Consider the following 27794-nt stretch of genomic DNA (forward strand, 5'->3'; position numbering starts at 1 on the left):
GCCTTGGAATTGTGAAACCTAGAGAGGGAAAGAGCCATGAGTCTTCACCCTGGAATAGGTTGGGAAGCAATCTCAGACTTAATCTGACAAGGCAAATAGAGTTTCAAGCAGGAAGCATTTGCAGGATTGGCCCTGTAAAGTATTCCTAGGGAGGTAAAATTTTCCCTGGTCTTGCCAGTTGGGTTCTAAAGAGTCCTCAAACCTGTTGGTCCAGATGAGATCTTTTGGACCTGACAACTTGAATAGTCTGGTCCTTATTTTGCTTTATCCATTAGAAATAATTCCTCATGTTGCCTCCCTCAAATTCCCCAACTACCAGACCCTACACTGGGCTAATCCAGCATGAGAGACCAGACAGCAGCACTGGGCAAATACTCTGTGCTTTTCTTCTCTAGTCTGATGTTCAGGGACTGCAGAAAGCTGGATTTTGGAGACAGAGAAGTAAAACAGACCAGGTGACTCTCAGAGCTATTTTTCCTACATCTCCAGAAATCATTCCAATTAAATAAAATGCTTTGGATCTGCCAATTCATGTTTGCTTGGGGAGATGCACATCAAAAGCTGGGATACTCCCTCTCACCCTTCTTTCTCTGTGAGAGTAGAAACAGGACCTACCACCGTTCCAGTCCCCAGGATTGCTGAATTTTGGGAAAAGCAGCTGCTGCCCAGCCACACCATCCAGGAGTCATCAGGAGCCAAAAAATTCGGTGTAAAAGTTCATCATCATCTGCATTAATAATCTAACCTGGATTTTACAGTCAGTATGGCTGGACCATGGAGCTGACAGAATCCTGAAGCTCAGCTAAAGGGAAAGGCTGGAATGATTTCAGCCCCACAAGGCAAACTGACAAGTTGATTAAAACAAACAATAATCCACACTTCCCACTGCAGCCTCACTCACCACTGTGCTTAACAGTGGCCATATCCTTCACATCAAGGATATTCCACATCCTGAATTTAGAAGTCAGCTCAACATTGCTCACCAGCAAAAAAACAAAGGTCCTGTTTTCCAAAGCACCGAAACATTCCCACATGCTTTTATCCAAAGTTTTATACACACAGTGGTCACTCAAGCAAACTCTCTGATCTACTCCTGTACTACCAGTAGTTCACTTCTCTTCTACACATCATTTTCCTTGCCACTGGAGCTTTTCTCAGGCTAAATGACAGCAGGGGAAGGAGGAAGGTCCTCACACCACATCACTGAAATTACAATGGTAACAGGAGTGCTGGGGCAGAGTATTTGCAATGACACTGCCCTGCTTTGCTGGCACCGCTCTGTCTCTGTCCCCTGGTAGTGCTGGTGGAGCTACAACAGATCCAAACCTTCAGTGTCCTCTGCACATGGTTCTGGACCTTCCCACATGTTAATACTCTTCAGCAGTTACACTGTTTTTCCAGCCCTTTTTTTTATTTTCACAACATCTTTGAAGGAGATCTGTGAAATGCTGAATCTTTAACAGATTTTTCTCTTGCTCCTCAGTGTTCATTAGTTACATACACACGAACCCGCTGAAGAGAGAACAGATTTAAACATCTGACAAATTCCATCCCCTTCTCAATTTCTCAACTGTTACACTGTAAATCGTTGTTTAACCATTTCCTCCAAGTTAAAAGGAACTTCATGTTTAAAGTGAAGAACAAAACAACCCACAAACACAGCTTAATACACTTCATGTGGGTTTTAGCCCTATCCTTATTAATAACCATACTTCAGCTTTAGTTATTATTTACAAGGGCAATTCAAGCAGATTGAAAAGAAGAGTTTTAAGTTAAGTCTTGTTCCATGTCATTTCAGGTTTACACTCAGTTATCAGAGCAGACCATCCCCAGGAATATCTGACTGCACCTCTGCCCTGGCCTCCAAGTCTGCTAAACAAGGAAATCCCAGCATGTTCTCCCTTTTGTCCACTGTGGAAGAGGAAAGAAAATCCCAGCACACAGAAACCCAGCGTGGTAATTTTAAGAGGTTTAACTTTTCAGCTCATGGCCCTGCTATGGATAAATGCCAGACAGCTCCTCTCCCAGACAAGGGAATTCAGCAGAGCTGAAGGTTTCCTCAGGGGAAATAGTATCATCATCTAATCCCAGCATGCCTGCACTGCCCTGCTTCCCACAGCAGAGAGGCTCCTGCAGTCACCTGAAGGGCAGCACTGCCCCACAGCACACAAAAACCACTCCCTGCCACTGGCCAGGGACTGAGCTGCAGGAATCTGCTCTAAACCAGCCCTCACCTCCAGCAACTGCTCCAGAGGGACAATTCACCAATCTAAAGCACCCAATAAATAGGATGAACCTCATCTTCAGTGCTCACTCTATAGCAGACAGGCTTAAAACCAACAGGCTGTGGGTTCTTCCACATTCTTCCTCATTTTCCCAAGGATAGAGGAGATTTACCATTTCACCAGGAGTCCTTGGAGTTACTGCTCATTCCCTGGAGGCTGCAGTCCAACCTACACAGTTCTCTTTGTCCTGACTGGCCTCCCATACCGGATCCAAACCCACACAGAGACACCCAGGCCCTGTGTAGGCACTGACACCCACCTGGAAATCAGTGGGAGCTCAGAGACCCTACAAGAAGTCCAGATGGATGCTCTTATCATCTCTCCTTGCCCACACCTGCCAAAGCTTGTCTACATCTACACCCTCACAAAGTTTGGGGATGGCCCCAAGTGAACAGGGCACACTGGAATGAGGAGCCACCACTCAGAAATACTTTAACAAGCTGGAAGATTTGTCCACCAGGAGTTGCCTGAAGTTTAACAAAGGTAAATGTACATGAAGCTTGGAAGAAAAGCAGCTCTTTTCTTCTGTGCATGGATTGTATGAGACAATACTACAAAATGTTCAGGGTTTCCCAACTTCCAGCATGCATTGCTTAAGGTATAGTTTCAACTAATTTATTCCATCCTGTAAAGAGAAAATTCACTGTTGTCATTCCATGAACCCTTGTAATGTGCATCACCCACTTCCACCAACCCAGTCTGCACAAGGAAGTCTTGCTGAGTTCAAAGGAGACAAAAATGGGGTGTGAAAATGTTATATGAAACGGCCTGAATGGAGGGGAGCCACAGCCCTTCTCTTACCACCACTGAGAATGACAATCCACTTTAATTACAAACAGGCCAAAGAACAGTCCTGAACCCAAAATCAGAGATTCTGGATTTTAAAATGGAAGAGAAGTTACTCAGAATTAAAACTCTGCCTCTAAATGCATCCCAGTGATTTTCAGCTTTCAGATATGGTTCCTGAACAGAAAAGAGCTTTCCAGTTCATTCCTAAGTCAAAACCTAACCTGCATTTTAACACAGATCCATGATCCTCTTAAAACTGCAGCTGTTTAAAAAATGTAGGTACAAGAAATATGAAAAGTCTACACCTGTTGTAAGGTACTGATGCTGCAGTCCAGCACTTCAGCAGTGACAGTGACTCTGCTGTGGCTTCACAAAGCTGCAACTTCCCAAAAAAGGGGCAATTTGTTCTGCTGGGTACTCTCTTGTAGGCACAGGAGTTGCAGAACTTTGCCTGTGGGTGCCCAGCACCAGGGAAGGGCAGTTCAGTCCTGGGGTCAGAATCCAAGTGTTTACACAACTGCATTCCCCACAGGACACAGTCCTGCCAGCTGGAAGGCAGCAGGGCTTTTCAGGAACACGCTGCAACTGGCAAGAGGAACAGGAGGAGTATCCTCACCTGAGGTACTTTAGCTGGACCTAAATGATGAGACCCAGGGAACACCAGTCCTGAACACAGACCCAACACAGCTACCAGAGCACAGTCACCCTTCCAGGAGCAGTTGGAAGCTGCAGCAGGAAGCTACAGCAGCCACACACTGGTTAACAGCAGCATCTGCGAGCAGAGTTTAAAAAACAGAACCCAACCTTCAGATGCCACACTGGGAATCTGATATCATCACCAGGAAGCAATTGCTCAGTCTGGCTGCAGCTCAGTTTTCATGCCACTGTGTCAGGGATTTTGTTTTTATTAGAACTCCACTTGCCCCGACCATTTTATATCACTTTTGCTATGATTTATGGCAGGGCTGAGGAATACAATTACAGCAAAGTCTGAGCCAGCTGGAGATCAGGATGTAGGATAACTGCCCACTGTACCTCTCAGCAACCAGCTTTCCTGAATGAGATGTCCTGATCACCCAGTTCCAGTCCAACAAGCATTCCCGTGCTGGAGTTTTCAGGAAACCTCCCACTGCAGCACTAGAACTGCTCAGAAGATAAATGCCAGGACAAATAGGCTGCAAGGTTTTCACTACCCAGGTCTTTCTTCTAGCCCAGCAGGCAGGTCCTGCCCATGTCCCCATCTGTGAAGCTGTGCTGCTGCTGAGGGCAAAGCCTTATTCTTCCTGTGGCAAACAGGGCTTTAGGAAGCAATGGGAAAAACCAAAACCCACTGTAGGGATGGTATTGGCATTTTAAATTGCCAGACTAGGAGGCAAAAAATTTGGGCTCTGGAGTCACCTGCTCTTAGTTCAACTCACGGATAATTTGAGGCAAAGCTTTGATTCCTCTGATCCCAGAAAACATCTTACCACTGCACTGCACAGCTTTCACCACAGCTATGCTGGTTAACATGGCCACTGCAAAAGGCTGTGTGAACACTGAAAGCAGCCTAAAATCTGATTTGTTTCATGTTTAAAAACAGATTTAAGCCAAAGGGGCCACTTAACTAGAATGAGGTGGTTTATCTACATGTGATGTGGATCAGTTTAAAGAAACTATTTCAAAAATTAATGCGGTTCATTTAAGTTTAGTTTCATCTATCTCAAGTTCAGGTTCTTCCTAAACACTCAAGTTGTCTGTTCTCTAGTTTTGAGCTCCCAAGGGTGTTATGAACCTTAACTCACTCGAATGTACCATGCACCTGCTTTTAGCCCTTTCCCATTCCTGGTGATTATCTGAATGAAGAGTAAGTGAATGGATTCCTCTAACAGGAAAGGAGTATCTGAACATGCAGAAACACCTCCCTCTCACAACACAACTGCCCACACCACTCTCAGCACTCGCAGGACCAGATGCACAGACAAAGGCAAAAAGAGCTTTACCAACACTGTCACTAACACTGGGCTTTGGTCCCCAGGAGGTGCCACAAACCAGCAGCTTTGACACCAATCCCTTTTTGATCCCAAGTTGATCTAGCTCAGCTATGTCAATTCAGTTATTGCTTAGAGCTCCTATGACCCAAACAGATACTGCAACATTGCAGTTCATATTTGTAGAGTAATGAACAAAGACTACCTAGTCTTGCTTCTTTTCCAACTTTTCTACTGGGAATATCGCCAATCTTTTTCACCCCCTTCCTCCATTCCCTGATCTCAGGCAGTTAATACTGTGCCTACAACTACATTCCTCTTTTTTTAAAGGTTCCTTCTCTGCCTGTTTGTGCTTTCCAGCTCCGTTGGAGCAGGTAGCTTTGGAAGCCCAGCACTACACGAACATTTACAAAACATGCCTGGTGACAAAGGCATAGACCTGTCAGTGATTTAAAGCCTGAATTAGAGATATCGGTTTTAAGCTTCCCTCAGTGGAACTCAGCTCAATCTCCAGTGCCACTCAGACACTCAGCATCTCTCAGCCAGTTTGTTGGGTTTTTTTTAATCCTGAGGCACAGCGCCCTCAAATGGCTCAGGAGGAAAGGCTGGAGCCCTGAGGGCAGAGCATGAACTGCTTCTCACTGCAGTTTAAGGCTGAACCTCCATCAACAAGCCTGTCTCGAGCAGCACACCCCAGGACACACATCCCAGGACCACGTGCTGGGAATTAAAGCTTAATGCCCCGCTGACTTTCTGAAGTACTTCTAAGTTATCAACAGTAATTGCAAACTACTCATTGTCTCAGTCTTCACCCCTGAGAAACCTTCCGTCCCAGGCAAGATCACCTGCTCCTACCAGGATGCTCAGAGGAGAACCAGGCCCTGCAGAGCCACCTACAGCCTCAGGCAGAGAAATCCTGACACTTGTGGTAGGAAAAACATTCCTGAGTGGGACAGTTCCTCCAACCACGCCAGAGTACCAGGTGTACTCACAGTGCTGCTCCCACCCAGTGCCCTGACACCGACGGCAGGAGCCAGGTGGGAAGGGCTGAAGAGCTGCACAGCTACTGCAGGAGTGAGCCAGGCGACCAAATCACCCACAGTGGGACTCAGCCACCTGTCCGACAGTGACAAAACATGTTCCCTCCGCCAGGACACTCCTCTGCAGCACCCTCAGGCCCTGCCACCCACCCACAGAGGAGCCGCTGGAGCTCAGACTCCTCAGGGATGGCTGAGGCTCCTCAGGGATGGCTGAGGCAGCTCCACAGCAGAGAGTCAGGGCAGAACACCCACCCTGGGACTGCAGCGCTGCTTGGCAGGGCCTGGGAGGGGAGGGCACAGGAGAGTCCCCGCGCTGAGGGGAGGTGAGGCAGGGGCATCCCTCATCACCCGGCTGATGGGAACAGCCCGGTGGAGGGGAGGGTGCCTGCACCGGGGGGATCGGGGCGGGACGGCAGCACCAGCCCCGAGGAGGGATGGCGGCACCAGCCCGGCGGAGGGGAGCGGGGTGTCAGTACCAGCCCTGCGCAGGTGCTGAGGGAGGCGAAGGAGTCGCTGCGGTTCAGCGCGTGTCCCGTGTAGAAGCAGAGCCGCTCCCGCGGGGGCCGCCGCTCCTCCCCGCGCCGCTGCTCCACCGCGAAGTCCCGGGCCAGGAATCGCAGGTCGCGGCGGAGGTGCAGGTACAGCTCGGCGCCGGCGGCGGGCAGGCGGAGCAGCACAGCCTCCTCCTCCTCCTCCTCCGGCCGCGGCAGCGCCCGCCGGCGCCGGGGGCCGCCGCGATCCCCTCCGGGCGGCAGCAGGTGGATCTTCTCCAGCGGCACTCGCTCCGGGATCACCACTTCCAGCTCCGCTCCGCCAGCTGCAGGCGAGAAGGAGACAGGCTCAGGAGCTCGCACCCCGACGGGGCGAACGGGAGGGTTCGCGCCCCGGGACCCCCGCACCGAACCGGGACAGCCCCGCGCTCGGGTTTCAGCGCTGGAAACTGCGAACGGGCTGCGGAGACAATGGAGCCGGCGGAGCAGCAGAGTTTATTTCTACATACATACATACATATTAGAGACAGAAACGTGCAGGGAGGAGAGCAATAAGGCAAATGCTAAAGCTACTTGTATCATTAAATATATATATATATATATATATAGCTCAGACACAAGCATCGCATTTCACCAACCCCAATAAAAATCTGCAGGGAGAAGGGGAAAAGCAGAGCGAGCCGCAGACGCAGCCAAGGACAGTCAGCAGCTTTCCACATGGAACGCTCCGGCAGCAGCGGCAGCAGCGGGAGGACAGGAAAAGAAAATAGAAAAGCCTGGAGCGATTCATCCCGCAGGCAGGGGATGCGGTGCGCGCCCCGCGCCCGCACGCTGCCGCCCGCGGCCGGACCCGCGGCGCGGGGCCGCCTTGTCAGGGCAGCCAGGAGCCCGGGGAGTGCTACCTGTGCCGGCGTCCAGTCCGCAGAGCAGCAGGCAGGGCACGACGAGGGGCAAGAGGCAGCCGTCAAACATCGTCGTGCGGGCGGCGGGGCCGAGCGCGGAGCGCGGCAGCGGCGGCGGGAGCGCGGCCCGAGTGCGCCCTGCCCGCCCTCGGCACCGCCAGCGCCGCCGCGCGAGCCCGGACACGCCCCCCCCGCGCGGCTCCGCGCGCCCATTGGGCGGCCGCGCCCGGTGGGACACGCCCCGCGCGCTCCCATTGGCTGCGGGCCGGCGGGGCCGCGCAGGGAGGGTGCACGTGCGCGGGGAGGGCGGCCGGCAGGGGGCGCCCTCTCCTGCCCCGGCCGGTCCTGAGGGACCCGCGGCCGGGTCGGGAACCGGAGCCGCTCTGAGGTTCCCAAAGGCCGTGGAGCCGCTGGGAACATCCCACCCGGGTCACCACGGGGCTCTGGTACGGGGCAGCCCGCTGCTGGTCTGCCCTGTCATGTTTTCACAGAATCATAGAATCTGTGGAGTTGGAAGGGACCCACAAGGATCATCGAGTCCAACTCCTGGCCCTGCTCAAGACCATCCCCAAGGGTCACATCATGTGTCTGAGAGTATCATCCAAATGCTCCTTGAGCTCTGTCAGCCTTGGTGCTGTGACCACTGCCTGGGGAGCCTGTTCAGTGCCCAACCACCCTCTGGGGAAAGAGCCTTCTAATATCCAGCCTAAACCTCCCCTGACACAACTTCAGGACCTTCCCTAAGCTCTTGTCTCTGGTCCCCACAGAGCAGAAATCGGTGCTCTTCCCTCCTCTTCCCCTCCCCAGGAAGCTGTACCTGCAGTGAGGTCTCCCCTCAGTCTCCTCCAGCTGAACACACCAGGTGCCCTCAGTGTCCTCACATGGCTTCCCCTCCAGGTCCTTCAACATCTTCATTGCCCTCCTTTGGACACTCTCTAATTGCTTTCTAATATATCTTTCTTATATTGTGGTGACTAAAACTGAACACAATATTCAAGATGAGGCTGCCCCAGAGCAGAGCAGGACACCCCCCTCCCTTGACTGGCTGCATTACCCCATTTTCATCACCAAAATGATTTTGACACTGCTATGGAAGCTCACTTGAAAAACTCACCTATTCTTTCCAACCACCATCCGCAGGATCAATCCCAGGGCTCAGAGGACCAGGAAAAAAACAAAGTTGGCAATATCACAGAATCACAGGTCATGTTGGGGCATCTGGTCCAACTTCCCTGCTCAAGCAGAGTCATCTTAGAATACAATATATGAGCACACTAAGATTTTGGGCAGTGATCTCACCTACTGCTGAAGCACTTGGCTAAAACAAGAAACAAGTGCATAAAGGTCAAGAGATATAAAAATTGATTTTTGCTACCAATTCCCACTTTCACTGCGGTCCTGCAGTCACCAGAGCTCCTTCCCACCTGGTTGGGCCACGTCCTGCGTGTCCTCAGCTGTGCAGGAGTCAGGAAAAGCCAGCTTGGACAGGGGCTGTTGGAAGCAGTAGGGTGATTTCCAAGAGCAAAAGGTTTCCACTGCACTCAGTGGGCTTTGGATTGGATTCTGCTCTCCTGGCATGGCTGAGTCGTGGAAGGCAGTCAAGACCCAACCTGTTAGCAGCTTTAAACTTTGGTGGCCCAGCAGAACAGTGCCTTAGACTTTAAACTTCTGCAAAAATCTGCAACTTTGTTCCTGAAATTGTAGAAGAATTCAAAGGAAGACCCATAAAACAGTGTGAATGACTCTGGCAGATCTCCCTGCAGCACTTCCACAAGAGTTGTCCGGAGCAGTACTGACAGTGGTAATGGCTCTGAGTCTCAAGCAAGAGGAATTAGATTTGGATGCTCCTCCCTGGGAGGGCAGGAAGCTGCGGGAGTGCTGAGAAAAGGGCTGTTTGAATTTAGGACAAGGGACATGAGTGTGTTAATACATTTTTCTTTCTTCCAGGCATTGGACAGGCAGCAAGAAGCACGTTTTCCTTGAGAGCTGCTCCTGCAGAAGGAGAGAGGCAGTTTGAGAGCAGGTGAGATTTAATAGCTCTCTGTTTCCCTCTCTCTTTCAAGGCTCGCTCTGCTCTCTAATAAGAAGTTTCTAAAGCAAAGGGACTGGCCCTGATTCATTCAAGGGAGACAAAAACTCAGTTTGGGGCTGCCTTGCTCTATGTCAATAGTGTAACATAACATGGAAAACAAAACCTCAGAGCCTGAAATTCCCTCCTGACCTGCTGTGAACCAGCAATCTCCATGTGTCCCCCCAGGGCCAGGGCTCTGGCTGGCACAGCAGCTCAGGGCAGCAGCTCCCCCCCAGCCCTTCCACCCGTGGCAACCCTCCACTCCTGAGAACCACGAGGCAACTTGATTTGTGAGCTGCCAAACCTGGCCTGAGCCCTCAACAGCCACGTTTAAACCCAGACCACCAGCTGACTTCATTTGCTGAGGGATCAGAGCTGGTGCCTTGTCTCTGCCCTCAGAAGGGTTGGGGGGGGGGGGGCTTAGATTTGTTTAACTTTCTAGTAGATCCTTTCTCCCACCTTCCAAAGTCCTCTGCCAAAAAATAATAACAATACAGAGAAAGAATAAATTTAATAGTGTGGGGGAAGAGAGGCACTAATAAAGAGAAGTCTGTAACTTACTGCATGGAAGAACTCGCTCAGTGGCTGGGCTGGCTGGCACAGACTGCACTGGAGTAGGGATACTCCCTGTGGAGCATCCCAGACTTTCAGAGCATCTGGACAGGAGCCCAAGAGGCTGCAACGCCCCATGACAGGGGCAACATCCCAGGCAGACCTCAGTGTTGGCAAGGGCTGGAGCCAGGAGCGAGGGACAAGCCCCCAGAGGTACCCACACAACAAAAGAGGAATCTGTCTTAGGAGCAGCAGTGGTTTTATTGAATCCAAATCCCAAAGCTGCAGTGAGACACAGACTCTCTTTATTAATTGAACACCATGGGCTTTTCAGAAATGCCTTGAAATTGTTCCTGATAAGGATAAACTCGTGTGGCTGGAGGGGGCTGTGGTCCTGCTGTGGTGGTTGCATTGCTCCCCTGCTCCCAGCCCGTGTGTGGGGAGGTGTTTCTCCTCTCACCATCACAGAGGTGGATTTGGCCCTGTAGTTCCTAGGAAACAAGCCCTCTCCCCCCTCTGAAAATAGTGCTGTATTTTTTTCTTTCAATTTTAAATGTATGTTGAGGAAGCCAAGTTTCATGGCCATTATTGCACAGTTAATAACCCTTTGGAGACTGCAGACATGTGTTATATCCATCTTCCCGAGCAGTCACTTGGCTCACTGCCTGGAAAATGCCAGCATGGGAAGGGTTAACTTGGCCACTGCTCAGCCTTCTCCCTTCTCTCCAGCCACCCTTTTCCAAACCCTTCCTGTCCTGGTCCTAAGTGGGCAATCCCGACCTCACAGGTGCTGCTCTGCTGCCGGGACACTCTGATGCCTTCCCTGCTCTCCCTACAGCTCCTCTCCTGCTGGGACACTCCAATACCTTCCCTGCTCTCCCTGCAGCTCCTCTCCTGCTGGGACACTCCAATACCTTCCCTGCTCTCCCTGCAGCTCCTCTCCTGCTGGGACACTCCAATACCTTCCCTGCTCTCCCTACAGCTCCTCTCCTGCTGGGACACTCCAATACCTTCCCTGCTCTCCATGCAGCTCCTCTCCTGCTGGGACACTCCAATACCTTCCCTGCTCTCCATGCAGCTCCTCTCCTCACTGAGGTCTTTGGGCATCCGGAATTTCTTCCCCTCCAGAGGCTGCAGAGCTTGGCCAGGCTGGTCAGGCATGGACCTGGCAGGTGCTGCTGTTACCTGTGCAAATGACCCCCCAAAAAACCACAAGTCAGTTTTAATGACAAGTAGGGACCAACAAAAGCTCTTTTGTAATTTAAAACCATCAACCAAATAAATACAAGTAGTTCCAGAGGTGCCAGCAGTGGGTTTCCTAAAGACTGGCTTTACACAGGGAGCCAGAGGTTCCATTAAAGCTTCTTCCCTGGATACAGGGTATTCCAGGCTGTGCTGCTTCATGTTGGACTCACTTCTTACAGGTGGTCTCAATGATCTTTAAGGTCTTTTTCAACCTAAATGATCCTAAGTGGAGTCTCCAGTGTCTGGAACAGTTCATGCAGCCCTCAGCAGAGGCAGTCAGGAGGTTTTTCCTTCCAGCAGCCTGAATTCTCCCAAGCCTGAGAAAGAAAAACTCCCTCTGGGACATCCCTGTCAAGTCTGGCTGAAAATGGACAGTCTGTTCATGAGCTCCTGGGGATAAAGAGCAGAAAGAAAAGTGACTGTGACACTGGAGGTGGCACCTGTGTCCTCAGGGGAGCACACAGCCTGCTTCAGCTCAGGTAGGTCCATGGCAGGAGTCCCTGTAAAGCAGGGAGTTTATTCACAGGCTGACAAAGGTCCCTTTTGTCACAGGGAGTTTCATTGACTGTGTCTGTCTCACAAACAGCGAGTGCATTCCATGAGGTTTTCCATGAAGATCTTCCCCACAGACACTTCCCCCCTGCCTATCTCCAGGGGCCTCCCAGCAATGGGGAAAAACACCCTATTTCCACGGAAAACAGAGAAAAGAGAAGAAAAACACTCCTGTGGGATGGGGGCTGAGGAACAGACCTCTGAAATCCAGGGTTGCTTCACACCAGCCCCCATGACATGGAGGTCTGGGACATTCCCACCCTGGTGCTGCTCCTGTCCCCACAAAACCTCCCAGGTGTCCCTGCTGCCCCTGGCACACGTTTGGAGGGATCAGGGTGCAACACTGTCAGGAGCAGAGAATGACACTGCACACAGGCCACGGTGGGTGAGAAAAGTCAGGGATGTAACAGAACGTGCTCAGAACTGAGCCACTCCCCTGCAGGGAGCAGGGAGGATCCGCTCCCTCCAACAGGCAGTGAGATGGAAATGTCAGAGCCCCACCACCTCCAGCCTGGCCATGGGGGGGTTTAACCACAGACAGGGCCAGTGCAGGGTGTGTGTGGGATGGGAGAGCTGTGCTCAGATCCCAGCACCCCGGCCACACCGACCGGCCACACGTCACTCCCCAGGCATGCGGGGACCAGGGGACAAAGGAAAGAGCTCTCGTTGTTTGGGGCTGACCCTAAAGTTCAGCCAGGCTTTTCATGAAGTCCAGTGTTGCCACTTCTGGTGATGTTATCAGGAACCTGGGAATAGCTGGCACTTTCTTTTGTTCCGATTTACGGTTTGTTTGGGTTTTTCCTCTCCAGACCTTGGCTCCTGCAATCATGAGATTGATTTCTCGTTTAACTCCATCACTCTATGTTTGACCCCCTGACAGGCTGGGAAATGTGAGCTGTGAGAAGCCTGGAGGTTTATTGCCCAGGAGCAAATTAAGAAGTTCTCAACCATGGGATTGTTTAAAATAATCCTTTCTCAAAAATTTTTGCTGTTGATTAATTTTTTTTTGGAGGCAGAAGTTCTGAATGCTTGGAGCTGACACCAGCAAAGCCCTTCATGCAGGCACCATCTCCCTCTGTCCCTGCACTGTTCCTCATCTGGCCATATCCCACATCTGGTGTCCCCCATCTCCTCTCAATCATCTCTCTTTGTATACAACACCTGCCTTGGACAAGGATCATCCCCAAAACCACATATTCCATATCAGGCTCCTCCTTCTCTGAGTATTCCTTGCTGCAGGGCACAAGGAGCCAGAGGGGGAGTTTGGTAAGGCAGGAAGGTGGTGCATGGCTTGGAAGAGGGACAGAGGTGATGCTAAGGGGAGGCACAAGGCAGGTCATCCAGCTGCAAGGATGGCTACTAGAGCCTGGACCCGGTGGCCCAATGCAACTGCACAGACCTAAAGTGGCTCCTTTCCCCCATGAAAGCACTAATAGGGGGAACTGCTGACTTAAAACACTCTTAATAATGTTTTCCTATTTCTTTAACACCTCTCCCTGGAGCACTCTCTCCTCCCTTCACAGCGTCTTGGCCAATTACACTTGCAAAACAAACAGAACACTCGATATCCCCACGAGCGGGGATTGCCGGGGTCAGGGGCTCGCAGCAGGCGGGGGCTCCGAGGTGGGTCACGGCCCGGGAGCCGGCTCTGCTCCAGCCAGGAAGGCCCCTTCCCATCCCTGGAGATGGGGGACCACAGCCAGGCACTGTGGGGGGACAGGCCAAGGTGGGAAGGGCTGTGCCCCAGGCACAGGTACCGCTGGATGGTGGCACAGAGCTGGGGAAGGGCTGTGTCCCAAGGCCAAGCCCCTCTGGCCCCCCAGCTGGGGTCTGGGTCTGTAAAACACCTTTTTTCCTTTGTGGAAGTCAAACAGCCCCAAGCCTGTGTGCTCAGGTCACTGGGGCTCTGACTAACCCTTCTTTTGTCTCATATTCAAGATGCTCCCAAGCTTCCCTCAAAGCTTTGTCAAACCATTTGAACTTTTACAGCAATTCAGCAATCAAAAATCTCCACCTTTTATCCATGAGCAGTGACAGGACCAGCAATATTCAGAGTTACTCTTCCCCACAGAACCAGTCCTTTACTCAGGTTTGTGATGATTTTCCTCATTGCTCCCAGTTTGGAGGCAGAGCTGTGCAGAAGTTTGCTGTAATGCCATTGACAGAGGCAGTGCAGAGTTCACAGCACAAAACCTCTGACTGCTTTTAAAAATTTAATTTTAAATTTAAAAAATTTAATTAAAGTTTTAAAAATTTAAATTTGCATTCCCTGTCCCCATTCCTGGCTGCTCTGCAGTTGGTCTTTACAATCCCTTCCCATCACCCCCAGGTGAGTCAGGAAATTCCCAATGCTGTCCCAGGAGGACAAACCCTCCCAGCAGGGAGGGAGCTGTGGGCACTCAGCCTCCAGCACGTGCTGTCCCACAGATTTTACTATGAGCTCCACAGCCTGGAGATGCAAATTGGGATGTCTGGTTGTAGGATCATAGAATCCTAGACTGGTTTGGGTTGGAAAGGACCTTGAAGATCATCTGGGTCCAACGCCCTTGCTGCAGGCAGGGACACCAGGGAGCTCAGGGCCCCATCCAACCTAGCCTTGGTCAACTGATATTGCCCATGAATGTTAGTTGTGTAGCCTGGGGGTCACTTGGAGCACCTATCTGGGGAAACAGCCCCATATTTTGGGTTCTTGAGCTGCCCTGAAGCAGCAAAAGCGTGTTTGTTCCCAGGGCATAAGGGAGCAAGGCAGGCAGGATGTGCTGTGACCACTGCAGGGCCACACTTGCAGTGCCGTGCACCTTGACAGGGGTTGTGTCTGTCACACTCTCCTAAGGGACAGCAAGGGCTGCCTTCTCCTCCAGCGAGGAAACCCAACTGGCCACGTCAGCACAGCCTGCCTGGAGTCACTGGGTAAGGACAGCGCGAGGTCTGGAGGGAGCAACACTCCTCAGGTCTGACACACATCCTGCTCCTAATCAGCAACAGCCACCAATACCTCATCCCAGCCCATTGGAGGCCAATATTGTCATTTTTTGCAAGGCCCTACAGTGACCCAGGAGCAGAATGGAGATGCTCCTCTGATGCTGGATCCTCTCTCCCAGCAGAGCTGGCAGCTCACTTTGGCTCAGTCACAAGTGTTTGTTCAGAACAGCAAAACATCAGCGTCACTCCAGCACTGTTCCAGTGCTGGCTGTCGGGATTCCTGGGCTGGACACAGGCAGGAAAGGAGAGGAGGTGTTTTCAGAGCACCTGCTGGCAGTGAGGATTCCCACTGGCACCATCTGTGAGCTGGGATGGAGGGAACTGCACCCACAGCTGGGCACAGCCCATGGAAACCCCTCATGGAGAGTGCCAAGCAGGCAACCTCGAAGCTTCAAGCAGCAAGTCAAATCCAGCTGTCTCCTGGCTCTGAACAGGAATCCTAGGGAAGAGCTGGGCTCAGATGGGAACCACAGAGGCTGCCACCCACATTCCACAGCACCTCCTGTCCATCCACAGCCATGGACAAAGCCCATGGAAATTTTTCATCCCGCTATCAAAGCAAAGCAGTTCCCAGCTCTCTGCACAGCCATAGCTGAGCACAGCCTGACCACGAGGGCTGTGCCAAACGGGATTAAAGGAACTTGTTTAGACCAAAGGATCCCTTTTCCCTGCTGATGCTCACGGGGAGTGTGGAGTGTGCAGGCTGTGTGTGCTTGGTCAGGAGGCCATTGCAGTCAGGGCTCAGCACAGCTGGGAACCCACCAGGGTCACAGCTTTTGTGGACCCCAAGCCCAAGCTCTGAATTTTCTCCTGGCAGAAACCAGCCACAGCAGCTGTAAAGGAAGGAATATGCACTGTGCCCCCCCAGACCCCGAGACATCCCTGGGGGAAAACCCCCAGAACTCATAGATTTTGGTTTTAATTGCTTTGTCTCTGCTCTGCATTTATAAAAAACCCAATTTGTCCAGCATTTAACACTGTTTAATGGGTGCTCAGTCTGGGCCTGCAGAGACCACTGCTTATGGGCATTGAAGAAGTTTGGGAACAGCTTTCTACAGGAGGCACTTCTCAGTGGTGCCTCCTGACAGTGCACTGGGTTTTGGAGGTGTTTTAGGGCACATTTTGAGTTTGGGAGGTGATGTCCCACTGCTCCCCCCTTTGCACATGCACATGCTGGACCTGGCCCAAACCCTTCCACCCTCAGAGCTTTGCTTTGTTGTTTGGCAATGGTGCAAAACACAGAGCACCTCATATGTTTGGGGTGGAGAGTCTGTTCCTGAGGTGGGACAGCACCATTGGAAGGGCAGTGTAACACTCATTATTCTGAGATTTATCATCCTTATTTGCATTACAGACATTAAGGTTGAGAACAGGGCTTCACTTACCACCAGCCACAGATTCTGTGGCTTGGTAAATATCTTTAAAGAGACAATATGAAAAAATACAAGCAGTAAAGCAGCATCAGAGCAAATTTAACATCCTTTCTTCCCCAGCCCTATCCCAGATATGCCAGGTACAGCTCCAAGGGAGTCAGTAGGAGAGTGCTGCACCTCTGGGAAAAGGGGCACTGGTGACACCCAGGTAGATACCAACCCTTGGGGTCCTCTGGACTGGAACCAAACCCCGGGACTGGAATTGGTACCAAACACTCTCAGCAAAATTTGTAAGTGCTCTTTTACCAGGGACACACCAGACACTTGTTTCACAGTCAGAGATCGACCAAGTGGAAATTACCAACTGCAAGAATTTTGCACCCCGATATTCTCTGCCAGGAGAGGTCTAGGTTAGATATTAGGAAGAAATTCTTTACAGAGAGGGTAATCAGGCATTGGAATGGGCTGCCCAGGGAAGTGGTGGATTCTCCGTCACTGGAGGTTTTTAAGATGAGACTGGATGTGGCATCAGTGACCATGGTCTGGGAACCACGGCAGTAGTGAATCAAGGGTTGGACTTGATGATCTCAGAGGTCCCTTCTAACCTGGCTGGTTCTATGATTCTATGATTCAATCGAATCTCTGTTTCCAGGGGCAAAAGGACGGACAGCAGCGCTCCTCGGAGCCGTGTCCCGACGGGAGCCGTGTCCTGCTATTGCCACCTCGTGGGGCCTCGCAGCAATGACCAGGTCACCCCCGCGGGTGATGGCACAGGGAGGGACTGGGGTGTTCCACGAGCAGCAGGTACAGCCCGGCAGGGCTGGGCTCTCCCAGGGCAGCCAGAACCGGCAGGAAGCAATTCCCGGGTTCACTAAATGCTGTGCATGCCCTGCAGAATTGTGTGGGTACAGAACAGCCCTCACTTCAGGCCAAAGGGGCTCCTGCTACAGTGTCCTGTGCTCTGCTCAAGTGCCATCCTTGCAGGATCCAAAGGGTTCAAAAAAAGCCCCAAACACAATCACTACCTGACCTCATTGCCCCTTGCAATAGGGAAAAAACCAACATTCTTTGGTTGCTGAATAATTCCTCCTCTAAAACAGCAAAGGAACTAGGTAGGATTTGCAAGGCCTGATAAGACTTAGCACAACCTGATAAGATTTAGCTCCTGCTTCCTACAGATTCTTGTTCTGAAATACCAGGAGATCTGCACTGTACACAGCCCACAACACAACCCAAACACTTACCCAGAGGTGCACTAGGAAGGCCTTTTAGCAGCTTTCTTCTGCTCTTGGTTGTAGAAAGCAAACACACAAATCTTCCAGGAGCCCTTCTAGGACTCCTGGGATTCTCAGTCAGCCACGAAAAGCACAAAACCAACGCTGAGGTCCAAGGGGGAGTCAGGCTCCCCCAGCAACTGGAGGTGACCCGTGGGGTTGTTGCCACAGCTGCAGGTCTGCTGGGCTCCACTGGACTCCCCTGGGCTCCTGGCCCAGCCCCAGCGAGGCCCTCCCTGTCCCCTCACTCACATACTGGGATCTTTCTAAAGGAGCCTCTCCCAGATCCTCCTGCCTTCCCTCCTGCTCTGGGAACTCACTGTTTGGGCTCAACCCGAATCGGCCAGTGCTCAGGGAAAGGAGTTGTCCTTGGAGGCAGAGTTCTCTGCTGGAAGAGAGATTTCTGCCTTGAAAAAGGGAGGACTGCTTTCCCAGGAATGTCTTTCAAAGGATACAGGCCCAGTTTGGGAAGAGGTGAAGGTGAGTGTCCTGCAGACAGAAGATCTCATTTTCCAGGGAGGATTCTGCCCTGGGCTACAGGAAGGCAAAGCACTGGGGCTGTGCCCTGCTGTCCTTATCATTGTACCTGGTCACAGGAGGTCTGGATCCAAGTCTCATCGGTATCATGGGAAAAGCTCCTGTGAATTTCAGTGGGAATTTAATCACCTCTTTTACTGCTCAACTTTAACTTCTTTTAGACCAACTTCTTCCGTGGGAGGAAAACTACGGACTTTTCACCACCTGAAACAACTGCCTGGGAGCTGTTTCTTCCCACCCAGCTCAAAGCAGAGTAATATTCCATAATATTCCAGGCTACAAGGCCATGCTTCTTGCACTTCAAAGTCACTGTGGAGAGGGTTTATACTTGTTATTCCACTTAATGTTTCTGACTTTGAAATGATTATGGGGTCTCCTCTGAATGCTTTATGGGGTAACAAAACTCAGGAGAACAGGGCTCTCTCCAGCTGAGTAAATAGAAGCTATTTTCATAAATCTTCGGACTATTGGAACATCAACAACATTATCCTACGTGGGTTGTTATGACTTTGTGTTTGCAGAGTCCTCTGTTGAAGCTCAGAGTGGTGCTTTCAGCCTTGTCTTCTGTTAAGGCTCAAACTTCAGGTAGTCCCACAGGGGGTTCTTTCAGCCAAATAAACTCTCAGAGCCCCAGTTGAAGCTCTTTGGGTGAAGTTCACACTGCTGTGATCACCTCCCCTTCCTTGACTGGGAATCCCAGTCCTTGACAAGGGATTGATGGCAGGGCTTCACCTCTTCCCTGCGATGCTGGCCCCTCGAGGGCCACCTTGCTGTCCCTGATGGCCTTCAGGTAGATTCCATACAGTTCTGGAGCAGAAATGCCATTCTCAGTGGGAATACAGATGTCCTGTGTGACCTCCAACAGCTCAGAGGTGTTTGTCCTCCTCGAGGTCCATTGTGCAGCCAAAGCTCAAACTCTACAGAGACACAGAGCTGGAGGGACCCCATCAAACTGGCAGGGAAGAGGCATTTCCAGTGATTTTGAACATGACTGATGGAATCAGCTCACAGGTACATTCCTGGTTCATGTGTTGCTCCACACAAAAGGCTCAGGAGTTCTCCCTCCTGGGCCGTGTCCGTGTGCTCAGCATGGAATGTCATCCCTGCCCGCTGGGGATGTGCTGCTCTTCAATCCCACAGCTGGGGGAAGTGCCTGTGGAGATGGTGTTTTTCTTCCTAAATCAGCAACTTCTTTTTTTATTCTTCACAGTTTGCAAGTTGCTTGTAGCCAAAACTCACACAGCCCTGCTCGATTTGCTTTCCATCTACTTTATTCTTACTCATAAGCTTAAAAAAAAAAAAAAAAGAAAGAATACAGCTAATAAAACCAAAGCATTCTGCTCCAGTTCATTATTTGGGCTGGAACACCTTCCCTTATGTTTGTTTGCCCATGGGAGGAGACAGCAAGTCAGAACCTCTGCGATCCTCCCAACCAGGGAGGCACAAATGGAAAGAAGAAATATGGAACAGCTTTTCAGCTGATACAAATCTGCACAGCTTGTTTTCCATAGAGTTTCCTGCTTTTGCCAGCTGAAGATCCATGTCTGAGCTGCCTCAAGTGTTCTTATGATGAGCCACTGATAATCCCACCTCAAAACCCAGCTGAGATACAACCTCATGCAACATTCCAGAGGGAGTAGTTCCTGGTGTACACAGGACCACTGTCAAGTACTTTAATCAAAGCATAAATCTTGAATAAGACGAGTGATGGAGGAGGCCCCCATTAATTTTCCTTCCTCTCTGTTCATTAATTGTTCAGGAAAGCACAAGATCATTTACAGCCCTGGCTGCTACCTTTTATGAAGACTGTGGGTCATCCAGCCTTTTCCAGGAAAGGGAAAAACTTGGAAGAGTAAGGAATTCATTCCTGAATGGGCTCTCATTGGAAAGCTGGGAGGGAATGGACAGGGAAAACAAGGAAATCCTCACCTGTTTTCAAAAAATATTTATTTGTAATATGTATCACAACTGACCAGGCAAAGTCAGTGGTGTTAAGAACAACAAAAAAAGATAATTATACCAAATAATATGAATTGAGAAAATGAGTTCTGTGGAGCAAAGGAGATCTGTAAATAAAATCCAGAGCAGGCTGGTAAATCTAAGCATGGAATAAGTACAGAGGCAGCGTAGTACACATGGACAGGAATACCTGAACTAAAGACAGAGAAATTAAATGGAACAGAAGAATTTCCCCTGAGTCTGATGGACTAAGATTTGATTTTCAGTCTATAACTATCAGAAATATTTTGGCATGGTCAGACTGACACAGCAAAGCCAGAAGCACTGTGTCACCTCATTGAACCAGGACACCCTTTGTGAAATGGTGACAATAACATGTCAGAGCCTGTGCTCCCAGCCACACCTACAGCTTTTCTGCACCTGCGTTTGGAGACACTTTTCACACCAAGATTATAAAAATGTTAAGGCTGAATTTTCACTGCATTGCATTGAATAGACTGAAAATCTTGAAGCACCATGACATGAATTTCTTTGGCAGGAATTGTGTCCCTGTGAGCTCAGCTTCTTGTTTCTGGGTTTCTATCAGTAACAAGTGGAAAACGAAGCTCCCATAACTTCAGGAATGACCAATCTGATGTTAACAGGGGAGATACATCCAGTCTCACTGTCACAATCCATTCCCACTTCTTTCTCTGCTGGGGGTATTTATTCCCAGTTCCTAGAGCTTTACATTCAGGATGTTTAGGTCTAATCCCTGGGTGTGCCATGGCAGTAACCCCTGGGCAGGGCCCTCACGGCCTGCCCTCAACGCCCCTCACTGACACATGATGGAGTTATTTGGTTGTTTATTGTGCCCAGACAATCTTCACCCTCAGGATGTTGTTTTCTTCCATATTCTTCTGTACTCACCCAAAATTTGCCTCAATGCTTTACATTTGAGTGTATTTATCTACCTTCTGCTCTTCCTCGAAGACCCCAGTTTCACACTGACTTAGAACAACGGCTCTGGCAATTAGGCTGGATAACTGCAATCCAAAATTTCTCCTAGGCAAGACTCCAATTGAGTTAATTGGCTTCAGTGGGAGGCTTGTCCTGAGCAGAAAGGGCAAGGTTTGGCCTCAAGGAGACTATAAATTCCAGTTTAAAAATCAGTAGTTGTTCAGAGGCTCATTCCTGTGACAACATCATTCCTTGTGTTTCCTTTCCTGAATTCCTTTCCTAGTCATAGGAGGAAAGCTTCTGGCACCAAAATTAAATGATAATACCCTGGCCACCTCCCAAAACTCCCTTACATCTCAAAGAAAGCACAGTTGTCTCTCCAAGGGAGTGTAAAGCCTCCAAGATGCTGGATTTCCACGTTTTGTTAGGAAAGGCCAGTGTTTTTCATGTAGGCAATAAACAGGCCCTGATGTGCAACTGTGCCCCTGCCAAACTCAGCAGTTGCTTTAGATGGTCCCATTCCACCAGCACACATCTCCCATCCTTCTCAGAAGCTGTAGGCCATGCTCCTTCCTCAGTGGAATTCTTTGTGTGGTAAAACAGGCACATTTGGGGTTATTACCTGCTCCAAAATGCAAGTAAAAAATCAAACACTGCAAAAAATGAAGCCTCTGTAACAAAGCACTTCTGCAGCTTCTTGTACCTGCACAGAAAACACTCCTCTCTTCATATCTGAAATCCCAAACATTTCCCCTTCTTTCAAATGCTTCAGTCGCTGAATTACATCCCCCTTGCCAAGGAAATCTTGGGAAAACAAGTCAGTCATGTCACACTTCCTGTAGGTCACCAATTCCTGCCCGAGCAGCCCAAGGGAAGCGGAGCCTTCCCAAACCAAGTGCTCTGCTCCAGGGCTGTTCTAGCCCTGCTCCCCTGGCCTCCATCAGGCTACTGGATTTAGCTCCCCAGATGATCTCAGCTACCGTAGAATCACATGCAGAGCCTCTAAAACTTATGACACCAATCATTTATGGCCTTGTGAGCTCATGCAGCTGGAAGTGAGACTGGCACCACCCTGTTTACAAGGCCCAGGCTCTCCCTGGAAAGCCCCAGGACTGAAAATGCTGCTGCACTCCACAGTGGGGTTAGAAAAGAGGGGCAAATTTAGGGTAGAGGCACTTTGGGGAACTGATCAAACATCCACTGTTCCTCCACTGCTTACAGATAAACAACAGTATGTGGCCAAAGTCACGCTAAGTTTGGCTCTAACTTATGTGATTCCCCATTTTATAACAGAGCAGAGATGGAAATACAGATCCTGGTATCAGATGAACCCACAGCACTGACAGTGTGACATTGCCAGTCCCCAAAGCCTGAATACCTGCAGTGAACACTCCACAACCTCAAATCAGAATTTAGCACTTGCTCCAGAGAACACAATATCCAAGGAGCTCACAAGAAGGGACTGGATGAGATTTGTTTTTAACCCTCTGGGCTGAAGATGTGTCAGGAACAGGGGGTGTTTTGAATACAAGTAAGTGCACAAGGATCTGTGAAAAGACCCAATTTCCATTCACTCTCTTCTCTCCCCACTGCCCCTTCTGTTCTAACACTGGGCCAAAAGGACTGAAAGACATTTGGGAAACCTGGAGCTCAGTGGAGAGTCAGGGTTGAGTTTTGCTGGTTTAACAGTGGTTTCCTTGACAGGTAAATGTTAGAACACAATATTTGACCTATCTATCATACAGCACATTTCAGAGAAGGACTGTATTTCTGCACTGAAGCCAACTCTTCACAGGCAAGTCATTTGAATTCCTCCATGTTTGCTTCCTCCAGCCTCCAGGAAATGAAATCTAACTTAAAAAAATATCATTTTTGATGAGGGTTTCAACTGAAGAGTAAAGACTGAAGTGCCAGTCCCTGCAGAGCACTGTCAGATTTTTCCCATGTTGAGTAATTCTGGTTCCTAATGGAGTTCACACTAAGTTACCTACCCCAAAACATCTGTGATTTAAACTGTTTGATGGAATATATCTCATTGAAAACCAGTGGGACACTGAATTATTTGACTCCCCTGAGCTCTGCCCTAGTGGAGCACTGTCAGTGTCCAAACCTCCTCCCACACACTTCCCAACGATTCAGAAAGTGGGTCATTAACACGTTTTGTCATTTGATGCAATTTCTCCCTTCCCTCTAAACTGGGCTTTTTTCCAGGTCCAGTAGCCAACAATAAATCAATCACAGTCTCTCACAAGCCTTTTGACTCAAATTCTATCCTGTAGGTTGGGCTGAAACCAGAGCAGAAATCACTGCAGGAGGTGGGGCAGGACAGGGCTAGTGGTGACTGCCACCGAGGAGGTGTTTGCTTGACCCACTGCTGCTCTTGCTGCCGTTCTTTGTGGACTCCTCCTCAGTATCTGTGACAGAATCTTCCTCCTCTTCATCACTCCGATCATCTTTCAAGTCCTAGGGAGAAGAAAGCACTGTGAGCACATTCTGTTCACCATTTGCCTCAGAAAAAATATGTGCTAAAGTGAACAAATGAAAGGGGAGCTCTAAATACATTAAATATCAAAACTTCCCCCCTGCCCCCAAAATGGAGGCTGACATCTAAGGAGAGGCCAGTTGAGAACACTTTAATCTTGCAAAACCTGATGTTCCTTAGATAAAACTGCTTCCATGACCTTGAACTCTTCTTTCCTCATTTCTGCTTCTCCCTGTAAAGTGTTACTATTAATCCCTGGGTGCTGTGAGATTAATTAACAACTGTGAAGTGCAGGGAAGATGAAAAGAATATTGTTTAAAAGCTAAATATGATGAATATACTCACCCAAACACAGGAGCTGAGAGGCTGCCTGCTCCTGACAGGTGTAAACCAAACAGTGCTGAGCTGTGCCAGCATCTCCTGGCACCAGCTTTGCTCCAAGACACTTGCTGACCCCAAAATACCCTTTCCCTCTCATGGTGTACACAGCACATCAACACTGGCACAGGGAAGGCCATGTTGTGTACATCTTTGGAATACCATCCCTGAGGGAACTGCCAGGCAGAAGAATGGGGATGAAAGGGAGTCTGCCCTTGGGAAAATCCCTCCCCAGCTCCATAGGAAAAGCTCCTAACATTTGGCAATCAGGCTTCACCCCAGGGAGTCAAACATGGAAACGGAACGTTCCCACTACAGAGAAAAGTGGTTGTGTCTCCCCAGTGTTTCACAGCAAAGGTCAGGGAGAGGTGACACCTCTGTCACAGCACGTAAAATACACCGTTAGTCTCCTATTTCTCTGCTCCTGCCATAACCCAAGGCCCTACAACGTGTTCAGAGGTTTGGTTCAAACAATTAAGGCTTCAGCATTGAACTCAACACCTCTATTTCCCTTTCAGTGCAACAAGCTCACACGAGCAGCACCTGCCTGCCTGGAAGACTTTCCATGCCAATGGATGACCTTCTCTGCAGACTCAGGGCAGGATGCTCTAGTTAAAGATAGACATCAAGAAAACACTTCCTACTTCCTAAATGTTCTCAGGCACCACTTTTTATGTCTTTTTGTACCACAGGGTGCTTGTCCTGAGGGAGACCTGAGGCTTCTCCTCCTGACAGAGCACGTGTGCTGGAGCTGGCAGGAATGTCAGTCCTTGCACAGACAACCCACAGCCACACTGGGACCACCCCATAATGGATAATTTTGTGCTCATGTCATCTGTCTGGACCTCAACTGGACAGGCAGAGTCTGCCTGTTGTCCCTGCTCCTGGAGCACTGTGACGCAGGAAGGAGAAACCAGGGCTGTTCCTGCCCATCCTGCATCTGCTCTCGGAGTGAACCAACAATTCCACTTCCTCAGCATGCTGGTCTGAGGTCTTTCCTAAGCACCAAACTCATACAGAGAAAATAAATAACAGCTCAGTAATAACTCATCCAATTGCAATCTCATATCCCCTCCTATATTACACTCCCAGTAAAAGGTACAGGGCTAGAAAGCAAATTAAAGCCCGAGCTCTGTCTCATCACAAACTATAAACTTCCTGGAGATTTTCTTCTGCCTTTTCCCTAACAACATACAAAGGGTATCAAAACAAACAAATCTTACTGTAAATACTGTAAAATAAACTTGGCATGCCATCAGTTAGAGAAAAGGCAAGGCAGGCTTTCCCACACAAACAATTTATGAGGTTCTGGCTCTTTCAGATCACCTCGCTCCCTCCTGGTAGTGTTGCCGTCTGTATTTGCAGTAAAACACAAATGCTGAGGGGGAAGGGGGAGGATTGTTGCTTTTTTTGCCACCAGAAATGTTTCAGAACAAAAATTTAAAAAAAAATACAAATCAAACAGATCCTAAGCACAGTGTCTGATGCTGAACCCTCTGGACTCCCTGGAAGTGCCCTCATCTCCCTGAGGCTGCAGGGACAGGGAGCAGCACTTTGGGGCTCGGTGGGAATAGTCAGGGAAGTTTGGGAGTGCATATTTCATTTGGAGCCCCTCCTTGTGCTCCACAGAAGTTGCTGCTGCTTGAGCCCGTGCTTAAGAACAGCTGGTAATCTGCTCTGCTTTGAGTGATAGCCAATATGGGATACTGATTCCTGTTTCCTGCAGGAATGAGCTGGCATTTCCAGCATGGAACTGGAAACTTGGATAGAGTTTACTTCCCAGTTCTAATGGTGTCAAGCTGGATGCTCTGATTAAAGGCACTTTATGTAGTAATTAAAAAAACATGTAATGTTTTTTCCAGCCCACTGGAAATCCCTGCGTTTGAGGGAATGTCTTACAGGTTTCAAAGCAGTAGGAATTAAATTTCCTTGTATTCTGAACCAACCATTGCGAATTTTCTTGATGCTACTTCTTGAATCTTGACACTAATCAAGAAAAAATGCTGATAAATTAAATCTAATTTTTATTATATTTTTAATAATAAGCTTGTTTCCTGACCAAGTGCCTCTACAAATTCGTTCTTCAGGAGAGTCTGCCCATTTTTGTCTGGCTTGTTTAAGTGACAGGCCTTTAAATAGCAATAGCTTCATCTGCAACTGGAAATCCAGACAAACCTCTCTTTGCAAACTGTTTAACAGACCATCATAAATATATTAAGATATCCTAAGTGAAGTTTGTGCTTTTTAACTGCGATCTTCTAAGAATAACAAAAATTGTAACATTTCTAGGATTTTCCCTGCTTTAGTACCAAGATGTTTCCTCTGAGCCCCTCACATCATATATTACAGTTGTGTTTTCCAACTCAAAGGCTCTGCTCTGACTGTCCCTGAGCAGCAGCAGATGAATGTACCATCAGGAACACAGGCAAACTGTAAATCCCCCAGCTGAGGCATCATTAATACTCAATGCTTTAGTTTAATGGCATCAAGTGCATTTATTATACTTCAGCTGGTTTAGGGTAACAGACAAAATGGATGTGTACATTTTCTGTTCTGGATGACTGACCAATTTAATCTTTCTAAATGGATGAATGGTTTCAAGCTTTATGAGAAGCAACACTAATGCTATAAAGGCTGCAAGAGGGCCATTTGTAGTGAAGCCAAAGCCGCAAACTTTTATAATCTTTTTTCCTTTTGTTTAACCCTTCCACCTGCTGCTCAGTCTGCCTCTTTTAGTTAAATGAACCGTGTTTGTTAAGGTAGTTTTGGCTTCTTGCATTTCACTGCTGTTAGAACATGTATCATTGAAGTCATTAGCACGACATGACCGGCAAAGGACCTTCCAAGAGATTTCACCATGAACTTCTTCAAGTTATGGGATGAGCAAACTCCCCAGGCCACCTCCCAGCCCCATGCAAGCAGAAAAATACTGGTCAAATCTCCACCTAAACTAACAGGGAATTTGCTCCTGGTTGTACAAGTCTGTCTCTCCATAAAGCACTCAGAGATCACTTCCCTCTTGAGAAGCCCTTGGCCCTGCACTCTCTGCTGCAGCTGAGGAGAACAGCGGGAGGAAGACAGATGAAGGGTGGGTTTCCTGCCCCGTGGGCTGGGGACACCTCTGGAACCTCACTGGTGGAGAAGGGGGGCTGGACAGACACCCCCCTTCTCTGGGCACATGGAATCTTTGTCCAGCACATGCTGAGGTCACAGTGTGGCCACAGCTCCAGAGCTGCCACATGGCTGTTCAGTGGGAAGTGTAAGAACAGAGGGAAAGGCAGAGCCAAGCAGTGAAAAAAAAGGAAAATAATCTATTGTGGCAACGTGGATTGATCCAACAGTGAGGAAGCCTCAGGAATGTGCCTCCTGCTTTCTCAGAAGGGGAAGGGCACTTGCTGGCAAACAGACAGTGGGGTCTGTGCAGCTTTACTGCAGATTGGCAATTGGGGGTCTCCAAATGTGAAGCTGTTGCTGTAATGACACGGCCCAAACCAGAAACAGGTACTGAGGCAGCCCAGAGAGAGAGGAGAACCTGGCTGAGAGACACCTGGGCAGAAGGTGCTTCTGCAGCCAAGTTCAGCCACTACAAGGTCTTTGTCATGAAGCAGCTTCCAGTGCAGCTCCTCCCTGGCTCTCCCTGAGGAAGGCACATGCATTCCCAGAGGCTGCAGTGCTGCAGGGGCATTAGGAAGGCAATAGTGCAGTGCCTGCTCCCCCAGTTCCTGGTGGGAGTTTGGGGCACAGTGAGGGGGGATGTTCCTTTGCTCTTCCAGGGGATCAGCGGGGTGGGAGGGGATGGTGCTGGGTCGCTGTGCCTGCCCATGGGCAGGAGGAGGGAAAATCAGTCTGGGAGTGTTTGAGCTCCTCCTCATGGCACAACTATGGAGAGAGGCTGAGAGAGCTGGGGGTGTAAAATCTGGAGAAGAGAAGGCTCCAGGGACACCTTACCACCCCTTCCAGTGCCTAAACGGGC

The 27794-nt window shown here is 49.6% G+C and overlaps 2 protein-coding genes and 1 long non-coding RNA gene across 8 annotated transcripts in view; 1 reads left to right on the top strand and 2 right to left on the bottom strand.

Moving 5' to 3' along the window:
* The window catches only part of ADAMTS17 (ADAM metallopeptidase with thrombospondin type 1 motif 17), a 164207-nt gene extending 156598 nt beyond the window's left edge, over positions 1–7609 (bottom strand). Inside the window, exons 1-2 of the mRNA XM_064669150.1 lie at positions 7478–7609; positions 6561–6901 (exon numbers count right to left, since the gene is read on the bottom strand). Coding sequence (XP_064525220.1) covers positions 6561–6901; positions 7478–7547 — 411 coding nt within the window. The 5' untranslated portion in view covers positions 7548–7609. The remainder of the gene's footprint in view (positions 1–6560; positions 6902–7477) is intronic.
* Positions 7610–22415: 14806 nt separating this feature from the next.
* Positions 22416–25260, top strand: LOC135421027 (uncharacterized). Its single transcript, XR_010433833.1, has 3 exons — positions 22416–22492; positions 22666–23443; positions 24340–25260. It is a non-coding gene; the product is annotated as an uncharacterized LOC135421027 (long non-coding RNA).
* Positions 23212–27794, bottom strand: part of CERS3 (ceramide synthase 3) — a 42829-nt gene continuing 38246 nt past the window's right edge. For 5 of the 6 annotated variants that reach the window (XM_064669168.1, XM_064669166.1, XM_064669167.1 and 2 more), the window contains exon 11: positions 23212–23424. In XM_064669168.1, coding sequence (XP_064525238.1) covers positions 23293–23424 — 132 coding nt within the window. In that variant the 3' untranslated portion in view covers positions 23212–23292. The remainder of the gene's footprint in view (positions 23425–27794) is intronic. The other variant, XM_064669171.1, reaches the window with a different exon arrangement.

Source organism: Pseudopipra pipra, chromosome 12 (assembly GCF_036250125.1).
Source record: "Pseudopipra pipra isolate bDixPip1 chromosome 12, bDixPip1.hap1, whole genome shotgun sequence".
NCBI lineage: Eukaryota > Metazoa > Chordata > Aves > Passeriformes > Pipridae > Pseudopipra > Pseudopipra pipra.